The sequence below is a fragment of the Agelaius tricolor genome, unplaced genomic scaffold (assembly GCF_023055355.1).
Source record: "Agelaius tricolor isolate 1412-34295 unplaced genomic scaffold, bAgeTri1.0.p SCAF_10, whole genome shotgun sequence".
NCBI classification, from domain to species: Eukaryota; Metazoa; Chordata; class Aves; order Passeriformes; family Icteridae; genus Agelaius; species Agelaius tricolor.
Window position 1 is genome coordinate 22,987,877 of NW_027269270.1, and position 21,495 is coordinate 23,009,371.

The 21,495-nt window shown below is 38.6% G+C and overlaps 1 protein-coding gene across 1 annotated transcript in view; it reads right to left on the reverse strand.

Annotated features, from left to right (window-relative positions):
* Nucleotides 1-21,495, reverse strand: part of CNTNAP5 (contactin associated protein family member 5) — a 410,986-nt gene that overhangs the window by 199,825 nt on the left and 189,666 nt on the right. Inside the window, exon 3 of the mRNA XM_071435220.1 lies at nucleotides 1,790-1,900. Within this exon, the coding sequence (XP_071291321.1) occupies nucleotides 1,790-1,900 (111 nt within the window). The remainder of the gene's footprint in view (nucleotides 1-1,789; nucleotides 1,901-21,495) is intronic.

Consider the following 21,495-nt stretch of genomic DNA (forward strand, 5'->3'; position numbering starts at 1 on the left):
TAAAGGACTGGGTTGTGCTTTATAAATTCATCTTCACTTGTTGCATTCACGTTTATATTTATAAATATATTCATCTGGCTTTCTACCCAGAGGCTCTGTTCCTTGCAGCACTGTCTTATCAATTACAAGCAAAGCTAAGCCAACTCATCAAAACATTCAACACTATCAGAAAGCCACAGACCAGTCCTTGTTAAGAAATATTATTTCCTGTAAAGATATCTCCTATTTGCATTCAAGTATCAGTCCAAGAAAGTTTCTACAGCCACCATCTACCACTGCTTGATCCTCCAACCCAAGCTTAGGCACTGCTCTGGTAAGAGTAGACTCAGTTCTCTTCACAGTATCTGTACAGGGCTAATTGTGCTGGAAACAGTGTTGATAATTCAGAGATGTTTCTGTTTTTGCAGAGAATCGCTTACGCACAGGCCAAGGTCTTTTTTGCTCCTCACAGACCATCACTAGTGAGGAGGGTGGGGTAATGGGGTAAGCAAAATTTGGGATTGAACACAACAAGGACAGCTGACCCCAACTGACCACAGGGAGATCCCATTCCATAGGACATCATGCATCACTTACAGCTGGGGGATGCAGGAGGAGGAAAAGGGATGTTCAGAGTGATGGCTTCGCTTTTACTCTTGTGATTCTCTGCCCCATCCCACCAGGGGCAGCGAGTGGCTGGGCAGGGCTGAGTTGCTGGGGTTTGTCCAGGACATGTGCCCAACATGGGCCTCAAAGGGTTCAAGATAATTGCAGATTTGATTGGAATGTACTAGATTGCATTTACAGCTGTTACTGCTGGTTAGCTATTAATCAGCAGCTTCTGTGTTTGCCATGAGGCTTGCTTCCCTTACTGCTTGTTAGAGTCTACTGCTCATTAGTAGCTACTTTTTGTACTTTTTGCTTTTGCTGCTTGCTGTACTGCTTATCATCTGACTGCTGGGCCTGGCAACATTCTGATAACAGCAGTCCCATGCTCCTGAGACTTCTTTAACGGCCAAGCAACTCCTTATCATTGGTGCAAAGCATATAAGAGAGAGCCCTTTACTGTCTTTCTATAGATTTATCAAATGGTGTTTAATTAAAACACACTTCAGGGATGTTTAAGAATGAAAATTCTGATTTATTTTCAATTAAAACCTTTTTTGTAGTAGTGTTCTTTCTAGTGTTTCCTAAAATGAAATTCATATGTAATATGATAATACAGGGCTTTCCAGTTTTAGAAGCTCTACCTTGGAAGATGAGAGCTGACAACCTGAATTTACAACAGGATGTCAAATGATGCCCTAAATACTGACAGCTTCTCCTTTCTGGTACTATGCTTCATATTCCCAGTTCCACCTGGTGTGTGAACTCATTACCTGGACCTCAAACATTCTTGACGGCAAATGTCAGAAAAATTGTTTTTCACATTCACTATTTCTGCAGGGTTGTGTAATCATTGAATTCCACTTGAATTTTATACCTCGTTGCTATTGTCTTCAACACATTTTAGAATAGAGTCTCAAACCTAGCAACCTTTAAACTCTTAAAATATGGGAACTCACCCAAAGCAAAAAGACTGTCTGAACTTCCTTGATATCTCTACAAGAGAAGTGGAGTTCTTTACAGTTAATAGAAGCTTTCTATAATAAAGGAGGAAATAGCTCCTACATAGCACACTCTCAGGAGCATAAATAAACAGCTCTATTCAGCTTGGCTCTGAATGCACTGCATACAAACAGCATAGAAAGATATTCTTTGTAAAAGTGATTAAAACAAATAGTTTAGGCATTTCATATTTCAACCGTACCATCTCGTCTGTTGAGTTTTGCAAAGCTGGGACTGTGAGTACTGAAGAGCTCAGAGGAACTGGTAAGGGCAGCTGAAGGTAAGGGAGATACCAATGCATCATCACAATTATCTGAAAAGAAAAACAAAAAAACAAAACATACAGAGGTCATCATATGAGCAACACATATGCCTACTTGTGCTATCTCCAGGTGGTGTTTCTTCTACTTAGTAAACAGAGAGTGGACACACAGCAGCACACTTGTGCTTGAATTCACATGTGAGAACTGAAATTAACCCTCCAGAATGTCCCAGTCTGGTGGGACAACAACCACATGGGAGCTGCTGTTAAGACATCAAAGGCTTGAAAAACTGGAAAATGTTGTGCTTTCAGTGAATGAGATTTGATTGTCTACACTGCAGTTAAAAGAGGGCATTGACTCTTGTTGCAAAAGGCACTGGAAGAGTGCAGTAATGCCCTGGCAGCCCATAGAGAACACCCCGGGTGCTGTGTGTTCAGTAGAGTTTTTCCACAGAACAGGTATGTAACGTAGGAATTACAACTTCATATTTCTGTGTGGAAGTGACACACAGGAACATGCCACGGGGGCTTTTGCAACATGTAAAAATGTGTCCCATGCTTCACAGGTGTCTCAGGGTGCACTAAAATTTCAAAACCTGAACACCTCCATCATTTCTTCCCTAAGCTCACACAAACATGCGGGGCCAAATTAGTTTTGTTCACCCATGTGAGCAGCCTCTACATTTCTCCCCTCTTTCTTTCACAACTGCTTCTGAGGACAGATGGGCTATGCTAATACTCAAATGGAATTTTTGAGCCCATAATGTTTGAACAGGGACAGAATTAAATAAAGTAAATTTTCTCATTACAACGCTGTCACATAAACACTCAAGAACGTAATGTGGGGTTTCAGTAGGGAATAATAGTAATAAAAAACCCCTCTCATTTTTAATTGAATCTCCCATGGAGCAAACATGGACCTAATTACTGGAAAAGGCCTGCAGGTCACCAGGATCTCAGGCCACCACAGTGTTCTTGCACTCAGAGACTAAATATGCAGTTTACAAGGATTGGGAGGAGGGGGAGAAGGAAAGGCTACAAAAGACAATAAAAGCAAATCTTGCTTGATAGTTATGAAAATGAATTTAGATTATTCTGAACCTGAGTAATACTTTTTTAATATTGAGACAGATTACATTAAAATATTTCTCATCCCTTTCTACAATGACTCTCTAGAACAACCCAGATACTTTTGCAATCAAAATCCAGCTCTATATGAAGGAAAATCAATGCAATCAATATAATTTATATCAGTGCATTGAATGATGGATCTTAAAAACCAAACTTCTATCCAAAACCCCTTCTATCTCTTTGATTCCCAAGAGCAAAAAGGCCTAGCAAGATCTGCAAGATAGATAAATTAGGGACAAGTCTGCACTGATGTTGTAGCCACGAGGATAATTAGCTAACAAAACAAGTATCATGGTCCTGAACAGATTCCCTATGACTTACAGCCTTCGAATCTCAAAGAGTGGAGGGCTTGAGGTCTCCTGGTACACCATGAGATCAGGCCATAACTGTTCTATTCAGACTTAAAAAAACCCAAACAAAACACCTGTAAATTGAGGGTCTTAAATTCACTGTCACTCATGTGACAGAGATTTAAATAAAGATTGGAAATGGTGAGTTCATGAGGACACTGAATTCACCCAAACTTCTTCATTCTATAAAACCAGCAGAGGGGTTGGGAACCTCTCAAAAGAAAGTCTAAAATCCTGGTGGACAGATCTACAGGACTATTCAGCAACACTTAAAACATGAGGCTGGAAATAACCAAATGCAGAGATTTCACTTTAAACACTGTGTAGATTGCTGGCTCTCTTCAGCTCCCTGTGGTTGCTCCTGGGCCACGAGAGAACCCAGCACATCAATCAGCCAGTGATCCCATTTGTCCACCACTGCTCCCCAAAGGTAGGACTGGATACCTATGGGACACCAAGTATCTCAGCATCACAGCAAGAGGAAACCATTGCAGAGCAACACCTTTAAGGTTTTCCCCGGGACCTCTAGAGGCTCCAGGCTGAGAGGTGACAATTAGCTCCTGTAACTAGGAGATGCTTCATCTAAATTTCCATATCCTCTGTTTCTGTCCCAATGCATGTTCATCTGTATATCTACTGCTACAGAACTGCAACATCATTTCCACACTAAATTCTGGGATCCTTATTTTGCTTTGTTCTAAAAAATAAATGGAAAAAAAAAAAAGAAAGAACAAACAGCTAAAATACAGCTAGGAAACCTTCCCTGAATTAATATATAACTATAAAAAACATATAAGTTTAAGGCTTCAGGATTTAGGATAGCATTAAAAAATTGATGATAGTTCTGAGAGCACCAGGACTAATACAGCCCAACTTTCAACAGATAAGAGAGTCACGATTGATTATAGCATACACGATTATAGAGTAATGATTGACTCAGAGTACATGCAGGAATTTCCTCCAAGTGAAGATTATTTTTGAATGGATACTCTGAAAAGATGCAAGGTCACTCTTCTGCCCTTCACTCAGTCAAAACTAACTCTGCACTGAACCAAGAGCTCTACATGCACACACCTTCAATGCAGAATATGGCACAGTTTCTACACGCCAAATGAAATTCCAGAGTACAGCAAAGTGCTTTGAGGGGTGCACCAGTCAACTTGTACATGCACAACAATCCAGATCATTTGCAGAAACGCTCTGATACATCTCTTGTCAGAGACCCAACGTGTACACATTTGAGACTGATATTTCTTTGTAAAACTTAGCTGAAATAGGGTACAGAGTTCAAAAAGGTGGGATGTGCATGTACAGCAAGGGCATTCCATTGGCCCTGGTTCCATGAGAAGGCAATACTGAAAAGCCAACAAACCAACCACCAAAGACACACCTCTCAAGATTAAAAAACTCTCCAAGAAAGAAGGTTATTATCATGTTTCTTTTTGTGACGGATGCAGACAAGAGAGAGATGAAAAATGTTGTGCTTATGCAAGATCAGAGAAGACCCATGGTAAAACCAAAAGCAAAACCAGCGTATCCTGATTCCCACCATACAATCCCAACACACACATTTCAAGAGGCTTCATAACCCCACCTTGATGTGGCAGGAAAAAAAACATTATTTCAGGTGCTCCCACATTTACAGCTCCTTACCTATAGTTACTGATCTATTAATCCATTTGCTTTGGAAGTTTGCCTGTCAGAACAGAAACTTTGCTTCTTGGAGTTAACTGCATTATACACCTATTAAAAACATTGGTTTTAACAATGAATAATTCTACACTGCAGAACCATTTAAAACATCCGGACACTCACAAAAGTGCATTTACTAGCCAGTTGTTCAGTTGTTTTCTCCTATGTTTTCCTTGACAAGATAATTAGCCAAGAAATCATGAAAAAGAGGGTCTAATTGTACCTATAAGCCAACTGTTTTATGCAAACCACACAACAATACAGATGTTGATTTGCATTTGAGGAAAGGATGCTGACCTTGAACATACCAACTTCTGAAAAACAAATAGTTACTGACAGCATTTCCAGCGTTATGAGTGTTACTAGAACTTTCATAAGCAATCTTGCTTCTGGAATTAAGAAAAAGAGTTACATATATCAACCTGAATTTTCTGGGTTTTATTCACTAAAGATTTTTAGAAAAAATTATAAAATTAACAAAAAAAAGGAGAAATTAATCTATTATCTTTTTTTTATTTTCATACTATGAAGTTGTTTTATTGATTGGTTTTGATTCTTTTCTTGTAGCTTTAATTACCCTCCAAATAAAAACAAGGAAATATCTTCTCCCTCTTTGCCCATGTATTTTATTTTTTTTACAGAATGCTTTGAACAATCCCACAAATATAAATGTTATCAGTTCAAAATCATTCAAGTGACATTTAGATACTAAATCTTAGGCTTCTTTGAAACATGTCAGATAATACCAACTTTAGGTAATAGTACATAAATTGGAATTTCAGAGAAGGCCTTTTGTCCAAATACCTGATTAAACTTTGTATGTTGTGAAGGCCTTCAACATCTGTGACATATATGAAAAAAATAACTGAAAAATATGTATCCAAGGCCTAGAGAGACAGCATTTCAAATGCTCCTGAAGAACGGCAGGTTTCTCAAATACAGTTAACATATTATCAAAACAGAGTTTGCACAGAAATCAGACTCAGACTAACTTTCCTAGTTCTTCCAGGCCACATTTCACGCTGGCGTTAGTAGGCTTGGCATGATCCAGTTTATAACCTTCTTCAAGGCTGAGACAGCCTTCAGCAGCAGCAGCAGCAGGTGGTACAAATTTAGAAAACTTCTGATTAGTGGGCACTGAAGACATTTAGACAATCACAAACCCCAGGAACCCATCATGGTCACACTACTGCTTCTTAGAGCAGGTCCTCTGAAGAGGATCAATCCCTGAACAGGCAGGGTCATTGCAGGCCCAAATTGAGAAGCGTTAACAAACCTGTCCTGCTCCAGTTTCCCTGGTTCACCTGAAGAGCAAGTGGGGCAAAACACATTGATTTCTACTTGTGAAGGCCATCCAGAAAGGTCACTAACATTTCCTGAACAAAAGCTTTGATAAAAAGGACACCATCAGTCAAACATCTCCAGTCACTGGGTTCTGCAGATTTTCCAAACATCAGCCTCTAACCGCTTTTATTACTGCTGTACCTTCACCAGGACAAACATGCAGAAAATCCTTTACTGCAAAGCTTGCAGGTTTTTTTTTTTTAGTGTGCTAATACATTGTTTGTCAAAATCTCCTATCATTATAATAAGTAATTACTTACACTGGTACTTACACCAGCAATCTCATATCACTATCAATGCAAAGTATCTGACAAGCCACAGTAAGAGTCAGATCTATGCTGCAGCTACTCTATTAGCAACCACAAGCATCCCAAAATAATTATAAATACCATGAAAGCAGCACTCAGAGTAGGAACATGGGACTGGTGTCACCCAGTAATGAAACTGAGGGAAGGGTGGGGGACAGGACAGAGCATGCAAACTATTAACAGAGCCAAAATTGCCTCCTCTCTGCGAAATACAGAAATTGAAGATGAAAAAGGAGAGAATTACAACCCAGAGAATGGTGTGGTTAGGTGCCATGATGGAGGCAAAAAGACAAATTCAGAAGAGGGTAACTGTCATGCCTCCTGCTCTACCACATGGTAACAAAAGCATTTTAAGGGAAGGTGCCTCCTGTAGGTGCTCTACTTCAAGAACCCGGGGCACATCACCAAACAGCTCCTGCAACAGACCTTGCTCCTACATCTCTGCTGAAGCAGATGCAAGAGGTGCAGTCAGGGCAGGAGTGCTTGTGGGCAGCTGTGCCAACCCCTGCTTGAACCACAATCCCCAAATTTCAAAGGAGTTTAACAAAAGCTTCACAGAATCACAGGCCTTTAGCATACTGATATCTATTTAAATATAGATATGTCAATTTTTTTAATAAATATGAAGGAGATTTCAGGGTAAACCAGAGGCCTTGTAGCTTAGTCTTAAGAGGTCTCACTTGGAATTAAAGGTATATTATTTCAGTGAGACTTTTGTTGCCAAGATATAATTTTATTCATTATTAAAATACCAGCAGATTTACAGATGGTACTGAAGTTAAATTGTGTGCATCATTTTGATTGCAATTGTAAATTGTCTCCGTACTGGGATTTGAAGTTGAAAAGATTCACTGGTATTTATAGGCTAGATAAAATTCCTCTTAGCATTACCCACTTAATGGCATACTTTGTTTTAAAGATATAAACCATGCGTTTTGTACCATGCCTCTTAACAGTCCTCAGGAGTGACCACTGATGCCTTTCACTTCATCTGTTTTCTCCTGCCTTCTGTAGGTACAATTCTCCTTTGAAAAGGCAAAAAATACATGCTTGGACTTACTGTGGAAATTAACCTTCACTGGTATAGTCCAATGAGATATATGTGCATGGGAGAAGGATGAGATTCTGTGAGGGGTAAAAAAAATTACATACACAAAAGTGCAGTAAAATGGAGTATGGCTACAGATTTGGAAGAGATTGGGAGATTATTTCTATATCAACAGTCCCTACAAAAAGCCTCTCACAGGAACTACCACGTACAACTAGGTTCTACTACCAATTTAATGACCTAAGTAAATGATGCTTGAAAACATGACGAGAAAAATAAAATAAACCCCAAACAACCTGTTTTTCTGTAAAAAGAAATTCCTTCTTTTTTCCTTTTTTTTTTTTTTCCTAGAGACTGGCTACACGTACATGCACAGCTGTGAACTCCATCTGTTAGCTGAAATGCATGGCATATTTTTCAAGATATAAGACACTAGAGAAAGTACTTAACAACACAATGTTCCTTTTTCTTTTCATGCTATACTGCAAATAAATGCCAATAGTTAAGCTAATCATGAGCTTTTCCTAAGCAACTGTAAATTACATAAGTGTTCCTTCATATGCCTGTAAAGACATAAAAGTATTACTCAATCAGTGCATTTATAGAGTATCTTTTATGATACAGTGTGCACGTATAACCTTGTCTCAAAAAAGTGGTCAAGTCTAATTTTGAATGACTAAGGGGCTCTCATATAACTGATTCAATACTGGGTCTTATTTTTTTACTGAAACAAGCATGTCCTCCATGTAACTCCCACTCACAATAATGAAGTAGAATTGCATTTGAGTAACAGAGCGACAGGGCTCAAACTATGAATTTCAAATAGCCATCAATGCAGTTCCAGTAAACTAATATGCAGAAGCAATTCTTGTTTTGAGAGGGTGAAAGAACATCAGACTAAGCCAATTTCTAACAAAATATAGTTAAAGAAGAATGATCTGAAGTTAAAGGAAGACGTGCTCTCCAATTTCAGCTCTGTCATAGTCCATGTCATTTAGGTGAGTCATGTCTGCAGCTAAAAAAATGAAGGTACCATCACTTTATCTTATACCACATGCGTTTCATTACATCAGAGGCTCGTTGTCAGGAATAAGCTGTTGCCAATGAACAGCAAATCCACCACAGAAATCAGTTTTGACACTCAAAAATTATTGAAACTGCTCTATATGGAAAACAAAAAAGGACCGCAACAAAAGGATTTGCTGACTCAGACTTGCAACATTTATATTTTTCTATGAACAACCTGCAAAAGCACATTATTGTCCAAAGCTGTGATTTACTCTCAGCAGGTGTAGCAGCAGTTGCCAGAGATTCTTACTACTTTCTCCTCAGAATAAAATGCTTCTTGTGCCCATTTGCCTCTCCTTTCCACATTTCTGACATCCTGTTAATGTAAGAGTGCTTTGATCTTTGACCTGAGAGCAGAAACCTAGAAAGCTGGCACAACAGATGAAGTGACTTTTATACCTGAAGTCTGCCCTTTTGACATTCAACACACTTTAGAGAAGAGACAGTATAAATCCCCTCACACCATGGTAGGGAAATGTATCCTGAGATTACCTTTCTGTACAGGAAAACATAGGCAAGTGACTTTGTCAGCACAGGGCAGTTTTTACTACATTATAAAAGAAAAAAAAATCTAAGAACATGGAGGCCCTTTTCTCATTATCACAAGCACTCTTTTTCCCTTGGCCTGGATGAGACTTACTACTCATGCATTTCAAACAAAGTTTGAAATTTTATTTATACCAAAGATCAACACTGTCTTTTAATATTTCAAAATTTTCAGCAGCACTCACAAAAAGAGAAACTTGATGCCCTTCAAAAGCATCAGACTCTGCTACAAGCATGCTCTGTTCACCAGAGGCCATCACTGAAGGAGTTCAGGGCACCACCCATTATGCCATGGATTCTAAAACCAGAATAGTATATGCTTGAAGATCCCACAATACAATTAAAACAACACTATATTTGCAGGAAGAAATGTTAATGTATGTGCACCTAAGGCTGCCAGGATCGTTATTAGAAAAAAACACAAGAATGATCAAAGGCAGTTGGGCTGAGTTCTGTAGACAGTCACCTACAGAAAATTAAAATGCAGAGGGGGTACAGCAGATTTTCTGCTGATGTTACTCAGTGTTAAAATTGTTCAGGAATTCATTGGTGAAGCAGTTTTTCTAAGTTTTGCAAATACAATTTTTTAAATGGAATGTAAATACCTGTTTCACTGAGAATAAGGTTTATTGATGAAAAACCCAAACAAACGAGCAGGAGAGAAATAAGAAAAACTTGTGCACAAAAGAAGCAGCACATAGGTTATCCTGACTAGAACATGAAAACCAGTTTGGGAAACAAAAGTGCTTTATTTGCAGGTGGGAGAAAATGACCATTTCAGATAACTAACACCACTAATAAAAAAAATATCCATTTTATAGTAAAATTTGGAAAAATAATTGTATCAATTATTTAAGTAGAGCCATTATATCTTCTACCACTTAATGTTCAGCCAAATGAGGCAGAAACATAGTCCTGACTGCTTAGAATCACAGAACAGAATCACAGAATCATTAAGGTTGAAAAAGACCTCCAAGAGCATTGAGTCAAACCTTTGACTGAACATCACCACATCAACTAAGCCAGAGCTGTGCCATGTCCAGTCATTTCTTGAACACTTCCAGGGATGGTGACTCCACCACTTCCTTGGACAGCATATTCCAATGCTTAACCCCCCTGTCAGTAAAGAAACTCTTTCTAATGTCGAACCTGAACTTCCCCTGGCACAGCCTGAAGCTGTTTCCTCTTGTCTTGTTACTGGTTTCCTGGGAGAGAGACCGACCCACACCTGGCTGCGACCCCCTTTTAGGTAGCTGTAGTTAGTGATGAGGGCTCCCCTGAATCTTCTTTTCTCCAGGCTTTTCTCCCACCTCTCCAAGCTGAGGAATCTTTCATACAGATGGACATTTATGCTATTCCTCACATTTTGAGTCACCTTAAAATTTAGTGTGCTTGTGGCAGCACTGCTGCAAACTTCAGTGGAGCAGCCCAACACCAACTGTTTATCACCATCACACCTGTGACCATGGACACCTAAGATCAGACCTGTAAGGGAAGACTCTGCTGCCTTTGTAGAGATGCACAGTGTAGCTGGGGTACCTTAGAGAAGAAAAACAAGAGTCCAACTACCATGATAGACTTCCTTTTGGGGAGTGACACAATTTTCACTAATTCATGCATTAGTGCAAGAAGGAAGAATCTGCTCTTTGTAAGTTCTTGTCTTGTTCTCTTCCCCAGCACAGTACCACAGTTCACATACTCCCAGTTTCTTTGAAATCACACAGTTTACCCCCACCTTTGAGGAAGACCCAGGAGTATCTGCATGAGTGTGATGCCTCATTCCCATTCTCTCTCTTTTTAGCCCAACCACTGCTTCAGAAGAGCAATGAGGTTGGACAATATCCATCATGTGAGAAACTCAATCAGGCTGCAGCTTTCGCCTTTCTAAAGATGATGTTTCTGCTCTGGTTCCCATGGACCTCTATGGGAAAGGGCTCATTTATACAGGCAGACCTTGCAAAGACTTTCAGACTGCCATAACTTAATGCTATAACTTTGTCTTGTAAGGTTATATTGTGCACATCTAAATTTAGAGCTGCTATCTGCAAGCAAACAACAGAGGCAGATTGTGGAATGCTGATGAATTTCACAGGCATGCCCCAGCTAACAATGCAGAGCAATTTAAAAGCCATCAATAACCAAGAGGTTGTCCCCTGAATTTTCAAATCAATCATGATAAAATGAATTCAATTTTTATTTTCCCTTTGAATCTTTGGTGAACTCATGGATAAAACTGATTAAAGGGGAAAGAATACACAGCATGGAATTCACTAAATGTGTTATGTTTGGAGGGGTTCACTAAATGTTTTCAGTTTGGAAGAGAGTCTCTTCAAATTGTGCAACATGCAGGATGGCACACTGAAAACCAATTATAACTGTGAGAATTTCAGTGCATCCCATAAGGCTGAGAGAATGTTCAATTTGCAGGCTGTGAGCAAGGATTAACAGAGATGAAGGTAGCGGTAAGTGCCCATGTACCATTGCATTTAAATGTAATGTCATTTCAAGGGATGATAAGTAATCATTTCATGTCTCAATAACCTCCAACAAAAATGTCTTATTTAGCCCTGAAACACCAATTTTTAAGACTCCTCTATGCAAGTTAATGGTTTAGATAAGAGACAGGATTGAAAAAAGTTCAAAATTCCCCTTCTAAAGCAAGGTGAATGCAGCTTTGATGTCAGTTTAAAGATGAAAATTTTCTTCCAGGCATTTCTCAGGGCACTGTGTTCTCTCTTTATCAGTCACAGTGGCGTTTTTAGTGCCACAGGAGAAAAGAAACATAGAGATCTCTCAGATTTAACATGATAGCAAACAAGCAAAACAGTTTATACACAAACTTTTCTAACTACCTGTGATTATTTTGAGAATCATTATTTGAGACTATATCAATGCTACAGTCTTCATTACAAATTTATGCAATCTTAGGCTCTAATCCCATGCTCTGAACAAGACTCCTGGCACTGTATGACCACAGTCCTCAGCCTTTACATGTCTGTAATTCTGGTCCATAATTCAAACCCACTTCAGCATCTCTGTCATTGTATTTTCTTTGAAGTAGAAGCTATTTCCTAACCCTCTGCAAAACGTATCTGCTAATTGTCATGATAATTTGAACCCATATAGTGTTTTCTGCATTATTTTTTCAGAAACAGACAGTAACTCCTAGATTTAACACAAAACACTGAAGTTGGAGGAGAAAACTCTCATAAACTATGTGAATACACAGTAAGAGAAAAAGAAGGGAAAAGGACATACCCAGAACAAGTAGGACTGTCCACTCGAGGATTATGTAGAACTTGTTCTGCAGCAAGTTCATATACATTAATAACAGAATTAATAAATAACAGCTATAAAATACACTAAGGATTGCAGTGCAGTATTTCTTTCACATGAGAGTAAACAAAACCAGAATTCTTGAAAATTCTTTAAAAAACAGTGAAAAATCAAGCAACTAAAAAACCAAAACAATGAAATTCAACAAGATGGCAGTTTTTATTTAAAGTATTGATAAATGTATCAGTTTGAACACCAGCAGAACTCTAGCAGTCAGCTACCTTTTGTTTTGTCTAAAGAGGCCATTTTTTATCCAACAAGGAAAATGTTCACTTTCTATCAGTAGTCCTCCTTGCGCGGAACTTTGCAAACAAAAAAAATATAGACACCTCAATTAAAGAAAAAAAAATCAAAACAGCCAAACTCCTATGTTTTACTGTCCCCTGTCACAAACAGTATACAAACCTGAGCCATCTTTGCAAAGTTACCGTAAGAAACCTTTCTAGATACAGTTGTCAGATGTAGAACAATTTGGGTAATAATTTGATAATTTTATTTTCAGATATGGCAAACAGACAACTCCCCCATGCTCCCTAATTGCACGTCATTTTGTTTAGACAGATCCAATTCCTTCAATACTGAATGACTAGCTCAAATGCTTTCACATATAATTATGGCTCAATCCAGACACACTTTTTAAAAACAAAGCACTGTATATATTAGGGTAATAATCTTTTAAACAACAGAAGAAAGCTCAGCTGTGTATTTTCTTACTCACTTTAAATCAAATTCAGATCCTGCTTGGATTTCTGCTGGTTCACATCCCATTTTAATACACAAACTCCCACAGGTTTTATCTCTTCAACAAAGCAATTAATAAAGCGTGGCTCAGGCCATTAAAGGTTTGTTTTATACCCCTCTCAATCCCTTGAGATAAATAGAAATTGATGTTTATTTTGAGCCTTTTGAAATCCAAATAATTTCTGCAAAGTCCTGCAGCCCTGAAACTAAAAACTAATTACCTGCAAGTGTTTGCAGATGTAAGTATACATTCAAACTCCCCCTTCTATGTGGCAAGCTTTTTAAAGATCAAAGAGTTACCTCTAGCCTTGAGGCTCCTTATTTGAAAATGCACATTAACATTTAATGGTGTCGCATTCCAAAGCCCTACACATAGCTTTAAACATATCCCTCAGTGCTGGAAACAGCTTTCCCTGCTGCTAGCACTAATCAAAGGGACAGGAATATACTTTCAGAAGATCCATGGCCAATGCCTCCAACACAAGAAATGCAAAGCATGGTTATCTCACAAGCAGTTATTTGCAGCATCATAACCCAGTACATCAGCCCAATGAAAAGGTGACAGAGGATTTGCCCCAGAGGAGTCAACGAGTAGATCTTACTGCTTTCCTTGCCACTGAAGAGCATCACTCATGAAATTCAGAATCAAAGAGTGGCTGAGGTTGGGAGGGAGATCACACAGGGTTCCCTACCACAGCTTGCCCAAGACCAGGCTCAGACTCACATTTGTTTTAGCAAGGCTCCTCCCTAATTCTTAGGGGCAGTGAAACTAGCTTGAGTTTGTAGATTCAATAAGTCTATCCTTTCATCCAACAAAATGTGGTATTCAGGAATAAAAAAGTTCTTATGGCGTCCCAATGGCTTTAACTTGGAGAAACTCTATGAAAACCTTCCTTCTGCATCTTACTAAACTGAATGGAATAAGGTGAACTTCAGATAAATTATTTTTCCAGGACACAAGAAAAACTTTAGTACGATAATGACATCTATAAATTTGTGTTTATATGATAATGCAGAGCATTAAAGAGATGATTTTGTGGAATTCATCACATTTTTGAGGAAGAATTAAGAAAGACTGATCATTTTCTTCTTTTCCACTGTATTATTTCTATTTGTTTTCTTTTTTCTTGAAATAGAAACTAGTTCCAAACCAACATGCTAACAGTTGCTTATATTTAGGTGTTTCTCTGTGTAGGTTTGTTCATTAGAAAGGCACATCTAAAACAAGGAAAGATTCAGGGATATGATTAAATAATGGAGTAGGAGGGAGACATATAATTTGTTTTTTAACCTCAGGATGTTTCAAAGTGTAAAAACAAGGAAAACAAACATGTCAGAATGCTAATTCTAAGGCATATCCTCTGCTACACTTATTATTAACTGTATGAATCCTGGGTTACTCAAACAGCACTGAGGTTGGACCATATTATTACAGACCACATAAAACATCACACTGGCTTCTGCTACTGTTGAAATTGCTCCTTTCACCTACCTGGAAATAAAGGGAATAATGAAAGAAAAGTATAGAAGCCCCTCCCAGCAGACCCATGAAGCTCCAGAATGACCTGATGGCCAGTCCCTGTCACACACTCATCCCTGGAAGGTTAAGTGGATTTTGATGAAGCCATCAGCTTCAACTGCAAAGAGCTTGAGCCAATGCCAAATGAGGTCAAAGGGATTTTTTTCTCCTCCATTAGCTTCAATGAGCTCTGAATAAAACCCAGTGGGCTCCAGTGTGCCTACTAATTGTTAAGGGAATTAGAATTCCAGTAAATCATTACAACTATGGCGACTTGAAACCAGAATGACAAAGGGAAATTACATGATCCCCTGCATACCTCTGTGTGATCCACTAAATTCATGTTAAAACCATGATAATGTAGCAGAATTTAGGAGTATCACCTCAGGTGATTGAAACCAATACATCCTACACTAGGTTAATTCCTGTTTTCTTTAATTCCAGAGCAATAATGCCTCATAAATTCAAGTGACTATTTATGTGCCCACATCAAACCCCCTAAAGAGCCTCTTCTACTCTCAAAGGTACTTTTCACAAAAAGATTTTGAAAAGTCATGTCTATTGGTACAAAGCAGAGGCCATATTCAAAGGCCATGAGACTATATGATTTATGAATAAAAAGTGTGAATTGCGAAAGATTTATAAAGAGATACGTTTAGTATATTATTACATATAATATATACTAGTATATAACATATATATACACAGCATATTATTTTTTAAATAAAGCTATTTTTTTTAATTAAGTTCACACCACAGTGACACACAAGCTGTTGCCATTCAAATTTCACGCTGAACCATTCTTTAACCATTGGAGACCAGCACGATGCTATGCAGCCTTTATTTACCTATTAACTGGAGGATGTTTATAGCATTTTGTCATTGCCCTGGCTAATACTGAAGCATGATCAGAGTCGTGTTATTCCATTTCAGTTTCCTGCCTGCACCAGCGTCTCCAGAACAAGGCCACGTCCGTGTGACATTCACGGCCACACTCTGCGGCCGCTGCCTGAGCGGGGCAATGGCTGTGGGCTGCACGCAGCACATCAAGCCAAGTCTGGTTAAATGAACAGAAGCAAGACCAAGCTGGGTTGCTATTTCAGCTGTAAACAACAGTCCTAAGTGCAGCAGGGACTACACAGGGTAGCAAATGCAGACAGCAAGGGACCCCTTTGGAATGGTGCTTGATATGACATAAGGCATGGCTTCCCTTCCTCTGGCAGGGCATGTCACTTTGTCCCCATGCTGCAGAGATGGAAATGAGGCAGGAGACAAGGTCACACAGAAATCCTCTCAGTTAAGTGGAAACTGAACAGCCTTCCATAGTCCCTCAACACTGAGGAGCTTTGCTCCCATTACTCTTTTTGCTTGTTCTCATAGAACAACAAGTCATTTGAAACTCAACAAATGCATGAAAATTGCCAGAATTGAGTCAGGGAAAAGGATGGGAAAACTAAAGGAGAAAATTAAAATACAGGCATTAGGAGAGTAGAAAAGGACAAATACAATGAAAAGAGGACAATCATGTGCAGTTAAAAGAGCTCAGATCAGTTAGGATGGTGTTTGAGTAAAGAAAAATGGAGTACTATGAGGATTGGTAGAGTAGAAGCTAATTTAGGTGTATGTCTGGAGCTTAGGTTGATTAGGTCATTCACAGCCTGAAGCTCTCTGGCCATAATAAAGCCTATTCCAAACCATCCCTGCTGTGTCTCACTTCCGTTTATTTGACTAGTTCTGTTCAAGGTCCAGATTTGGCAGAGCTTATGTTTCCCCCAAAGTGCATTTCATTTTCAACCATCTGCTAAAGACTCCAAGCCCCTTCTCTGAAATTTGAAAGATTTAATGACAATTAGTACGAAAATACTCTTTTTAATTTTATTAACAGATTGTAGAATCAAGGAAATTCACCAGGGGAAAATGTATTAAATAGCATCGCCTTTCCCCATCACTAGACCTGCTTACCAAGTGGTATGCACAAGGCACATGTGGGTAGCTGCAAAGCACTTTGCATGCAGAGCTACAGCATTAATCCTGTAAGAATAATCACAACAGCCAACTTGTGCTATCACACAGCTCTACTGACTCCAGTAAGACCTTGTAGAGATGCACTAAGCCATATGCAAGTCATTCAACAGAATCATGTCATTTGGTTTCAAGTCCCCTACCTCTGGCCTGGTGCCTCCCCACCAGGTATCAAATTGAGTAAGTGTTAGAGGAAAGCATGTTCTCACAATTCTGGTCTGAGAAGTTCAAGAGAATAAAACTTCATCTGGAAAGCTTCATCACTGTATGATACACACGCCCTTTAGTGGACAACTTCTATATTTTGAATAATTTAATTTTTTTTAAAAAAACAAAACCACTTAAGTTTAAGAGATCCATAAACTCATGACATTTCCACATGGTCAAAGGCTTTCATTTCTTGGAAACTGCATTTTTTTAAAATACTCACTGTCACTGTAGACTCTCAGCTTCATAGTAATTTATGTCATTGGCAACCTTTAGAAACTCGACTTACACTGTTAATGCAGTAAAACAAGGCAGACATGTAATTATGCCCTGAAAATAAAATCTTTTGTAGGCTTTAACAGCATCTCAAACATTAGCTGAATTAGTTCCACCTGTCAAGTGGTCAGATGGGCATTCTTGAGACATAACTACTTGAGAGTGTATGTCCAACTATTTATATTTCTTGTAAAGGAGAAATTATCTTTTAGTACACTATGAAGCCAAAATATTTAATTTTCTTTCCAATTAGTAGAGACATCAAAGCTTGCTTTCCTCTGCAAGCTTGTACCCAACCCTGCCTTACAGCCTCAATGGAAAAGTACAGCTACAGTTGTGGCCAGATGTATTCATATCTCAGATTCCACTGTGTCCTCCATATGCCCAAGCCTCTGATTCTACACAGGACCAGCCAGATCAGTGCACCTTGAGTCTGCTCTCAGAAAAAACTTCTCCATGAAAATCATACGGATCAGGACTACTCACAGCCAGAGCTGGAGGAAAAGCAGCTTTTCAGAAAACTTGGCATACAAAAACAATCTAGAGTATTTTGGGAGTTCTGTTTACTTTCCAGCCCTCTGAGTTATGTAATCTGAAAACCTTACATTTCAATGGGCTATGGATACAAATCAGAAGGTGAGTCGCCTGTGTTCTAACAAGATACATTTTTACTGCATTCTTACTGCAAGTACAACTTAGTATTTTTGGAAGCACTGCGGGAGAAGGTTGGATTTGGAGCTAATGGGAAAGCAACAGCTAATAAGTCAAGCCACTGCAGCATGAAAATATGACTGGTCCAAAATTAGTTTCTGTATTTCCATGCCAACCAGAGTGTGTTTACTCATTCATAATCAAGCTTTTCACACCTTATGTAGTTGAAATGGATTTCTGGCAACTTTTACTATCATAATACTTTGCTTAATAGCAGAGACCCTACTAAGAAAAAGTGCCTTTTGATCACACGAACACGACTAGGTCTCCAAGTCCTGCTTTCATATTTTGTATTATTCTTAAACTCCTAGTAAACAGCTTTGGTTTTAATTTTTTCCATTAACCAAGTAGGCATTGCATAGCTCAACAAATACCCTGTAAAAATATAGGCCATTTGTACAAGAGGAAAAGTTTTATAATTTTAGAACTTGTTTTATTTTGAAAACGAGTTCATTTCCAATCCTGTTAACCATTCTTCCTCAATACATTCCACAATTTTTTTGTACATGCAGTATCAGTAATGTTTATTTTAAACAAACTCATATATTCTTATACTTTTATATTAACTTGGCATGTGAAATAAGGTATACCTATATCTCTCTATAATTTAACAGACTGGGTATTTAAAAAACTTCAACCAACAACTAAGATATAAAAGTATTGCAGTAAACTAGAAGTATCCAACTCTTGTTTGAACAAACGTCAATATACATATCTGCATTCCCCTCTTGGGGGAAGAGACCTGAATAATGCATCATTAAATCCCACAGATATTCTAGAAGGAATTTTCACTTGAATAACTTATTTTAAACAAATATATTAATTGATTTTTTTATTATTTTTTCTTTATTTCTCATTTTAAGACCTTATACTGGAAGTCTGAATTATTCTTTTCACCCAGCTATGTGATGGACCTGCTATTTACATGTTTACATAAGGAAATGTTATTTTTCTCATTTCATCATCTGTTGAAGCTCAAACAAACTACAAACTGGAACCTATTTTCAGTTCAGATCTGGAAAAACTTGGTATTCTAAAAGTTAATTTTGATTTTTAAACATGACAAGTTGTGAAGTTGTGGGTTTGTTTTTGGTTTTTTTTTGTGAAACTTTCCAAGCAATATTATTTAAATTGGTCTTAAAGGTTCTCCAGGACTATGTTTTACTAGTACTACATTCTTATTATTTCTTATCTTTTATACTTGAAAGTGGTTGTTTCTGTTCTAGATGACTATTAAAATTTATAGTCAACTGTCTTCACCTGTTTTTTTGCATTAAAGCACAGGTCCCTCCAAACCACTGGAACCCAAAGGTCTTTTACATCCTGTTATTCTGAAGCACTCTGCAGCCCAGCCACACCTCAGCATGCTCTCTGCCGAGAGATGACACTCTCAGTGTCTTACCCAACAGCTCCTTCCTCCCCTTCTTCCCAAAGGATCTGGGAACAGCTGGTTTCACCGTAGAAGCTCATGAGACAACACCAAGCCTCCTCAGAGAAGAAAGTCCCACCACTGCTACTTCTGGTTCATACTCTCCCCCATCCTTGGAAAGCAGCAGTGGAAGCCCTTGCACAGTGCACTGCTGCAAAGTTCTTTGTTTCCCACCTTTGCTGCCCCTGGGATGGAGAAGCCCCTGCCATAAAGCCCTTCCAGGACCTGCAGCTGTGCCCTTGCAACGAGGCACTGCAGTGCAGAGAGAGACCTCTCTCCATGACAACGTGCTCCGAGCCACAGCTCACCTGCTTCATCTTTTAGTCCTCCACTGCATTATGCCTTCATTTTTGCTAGAATTGCTAAAAACTGAACCATCACATAACACTCAAAGAAAGTTTGCCTTTAAGCCATTTCTTCATGGTTTTTTAGGTGATTTCATCAGCAGCAAAGGGAAAGTCTTATTTGCTGAACTAGATGCACCAAATACTGTCACCAGCTTTTTCAATCCAGGCATTTTACTGCAGGCTTCATTTCATTACCAAGTAAAAAAGACACAAACCGAAATCCCAGAGGATTCATTTATACTTGGGATTATTCACAACTAGCTATTAATTGTGCATGGTATGGAAAGAAACTCCTACTGATGCATCTTTATGCAATCTAGCTCGGTATCTAGATCTATGGATTTCTGAGGATTGAAGGGAATGTTACCTTGTTTAAACTCCAGAATAACTCAAGCTCTACAACTCTGCATAGTTATTCTTACACCAAACACAACAGACTGTTTTGTATAAAGTACTGGAAAAGTCATTTGAGATTTGTGTTGTTTTGTTTTTAGGTTTGGAGGTTTTTTTAAATTGATAATTTGTCATTTTTTATTTGCCCTTTTTTTTTTTAATCAGTATAGGTGGGTTTCTTTAAGAGAAGAGCAAGTAACAAAAAAATAAAAGATACAATGAAGAATTTGTAGTATTTTTTTTAAATGCATGCGGAACTACTTTTTTTTTTTTTATGTGCAATCTTGTGCTTCCTTCCTGAACTGTGAATTACTGTAATCCAACCATTATTTTCATCTCTGCACATTTGCAGGGTGAGCACTGACTATATCTAGCTCCCCTAAAGGCAATTCTGAAAATGTTCCTTCCTGCACTTTTCCTGCATAAGAACCCTAACAAAGGTGTTATTTAAAGATGCCCCCAAGCCTCTGAACGGCAGTGCTACATAAATGCACAAAAGTAAAGCTTTGCTGATAAAATAGGGGGAAAAAAAAGTTGAAAAAGGGCTTGTGTTCATGATTCAGCCCCTTGAATTAAAGGGAAAAGGCACATCCCTATGAACCTCATTCCACCTCTTCCATTCAATCCATATCAATCAAGATCTCCAAACACTGATACACCTGTGCTGCGCTGCAGACTCTGCACTACTGTTCATAAACAACCAGGAAAAGGGGACATAAAGACATGGGCTAAGCTAATTATTTTCAATATTAAAATAAGCTGTCATATTTGTTGCTACTTTAGGGAGGGAAAAAAATGCAGACAAAATACCACCGTGCTGCTGCTGCCACACAAAGCTGAAACCACCAGTGAGCCATGTCAGTTCTCCCCTAGCAAAGCCAGCAAGGTTTACCCTTAAATATCTTGCAAATCTGGAAGGAGGAGGTCTGGAACCAAGCATGGAGAGTGCTGCTATCTGCCAGCATCACTAGAAAGGCAAGTAAAGAGGGAAACAGTGAGAAATGAGCTTCAGTTGAAGGATGTGTTTTTTAAAAGATGAATGACCTGAGACCTGGACACTCTGCTCTGACTGCAGCACAACAGGATAGAATTTTTTCAGAGTATTATCACATTATTAACCCAGAGAACCCACTGGTTCTCTGCAAGCCTCACAGAGCAGACAGCAAGCAATAGAAGAG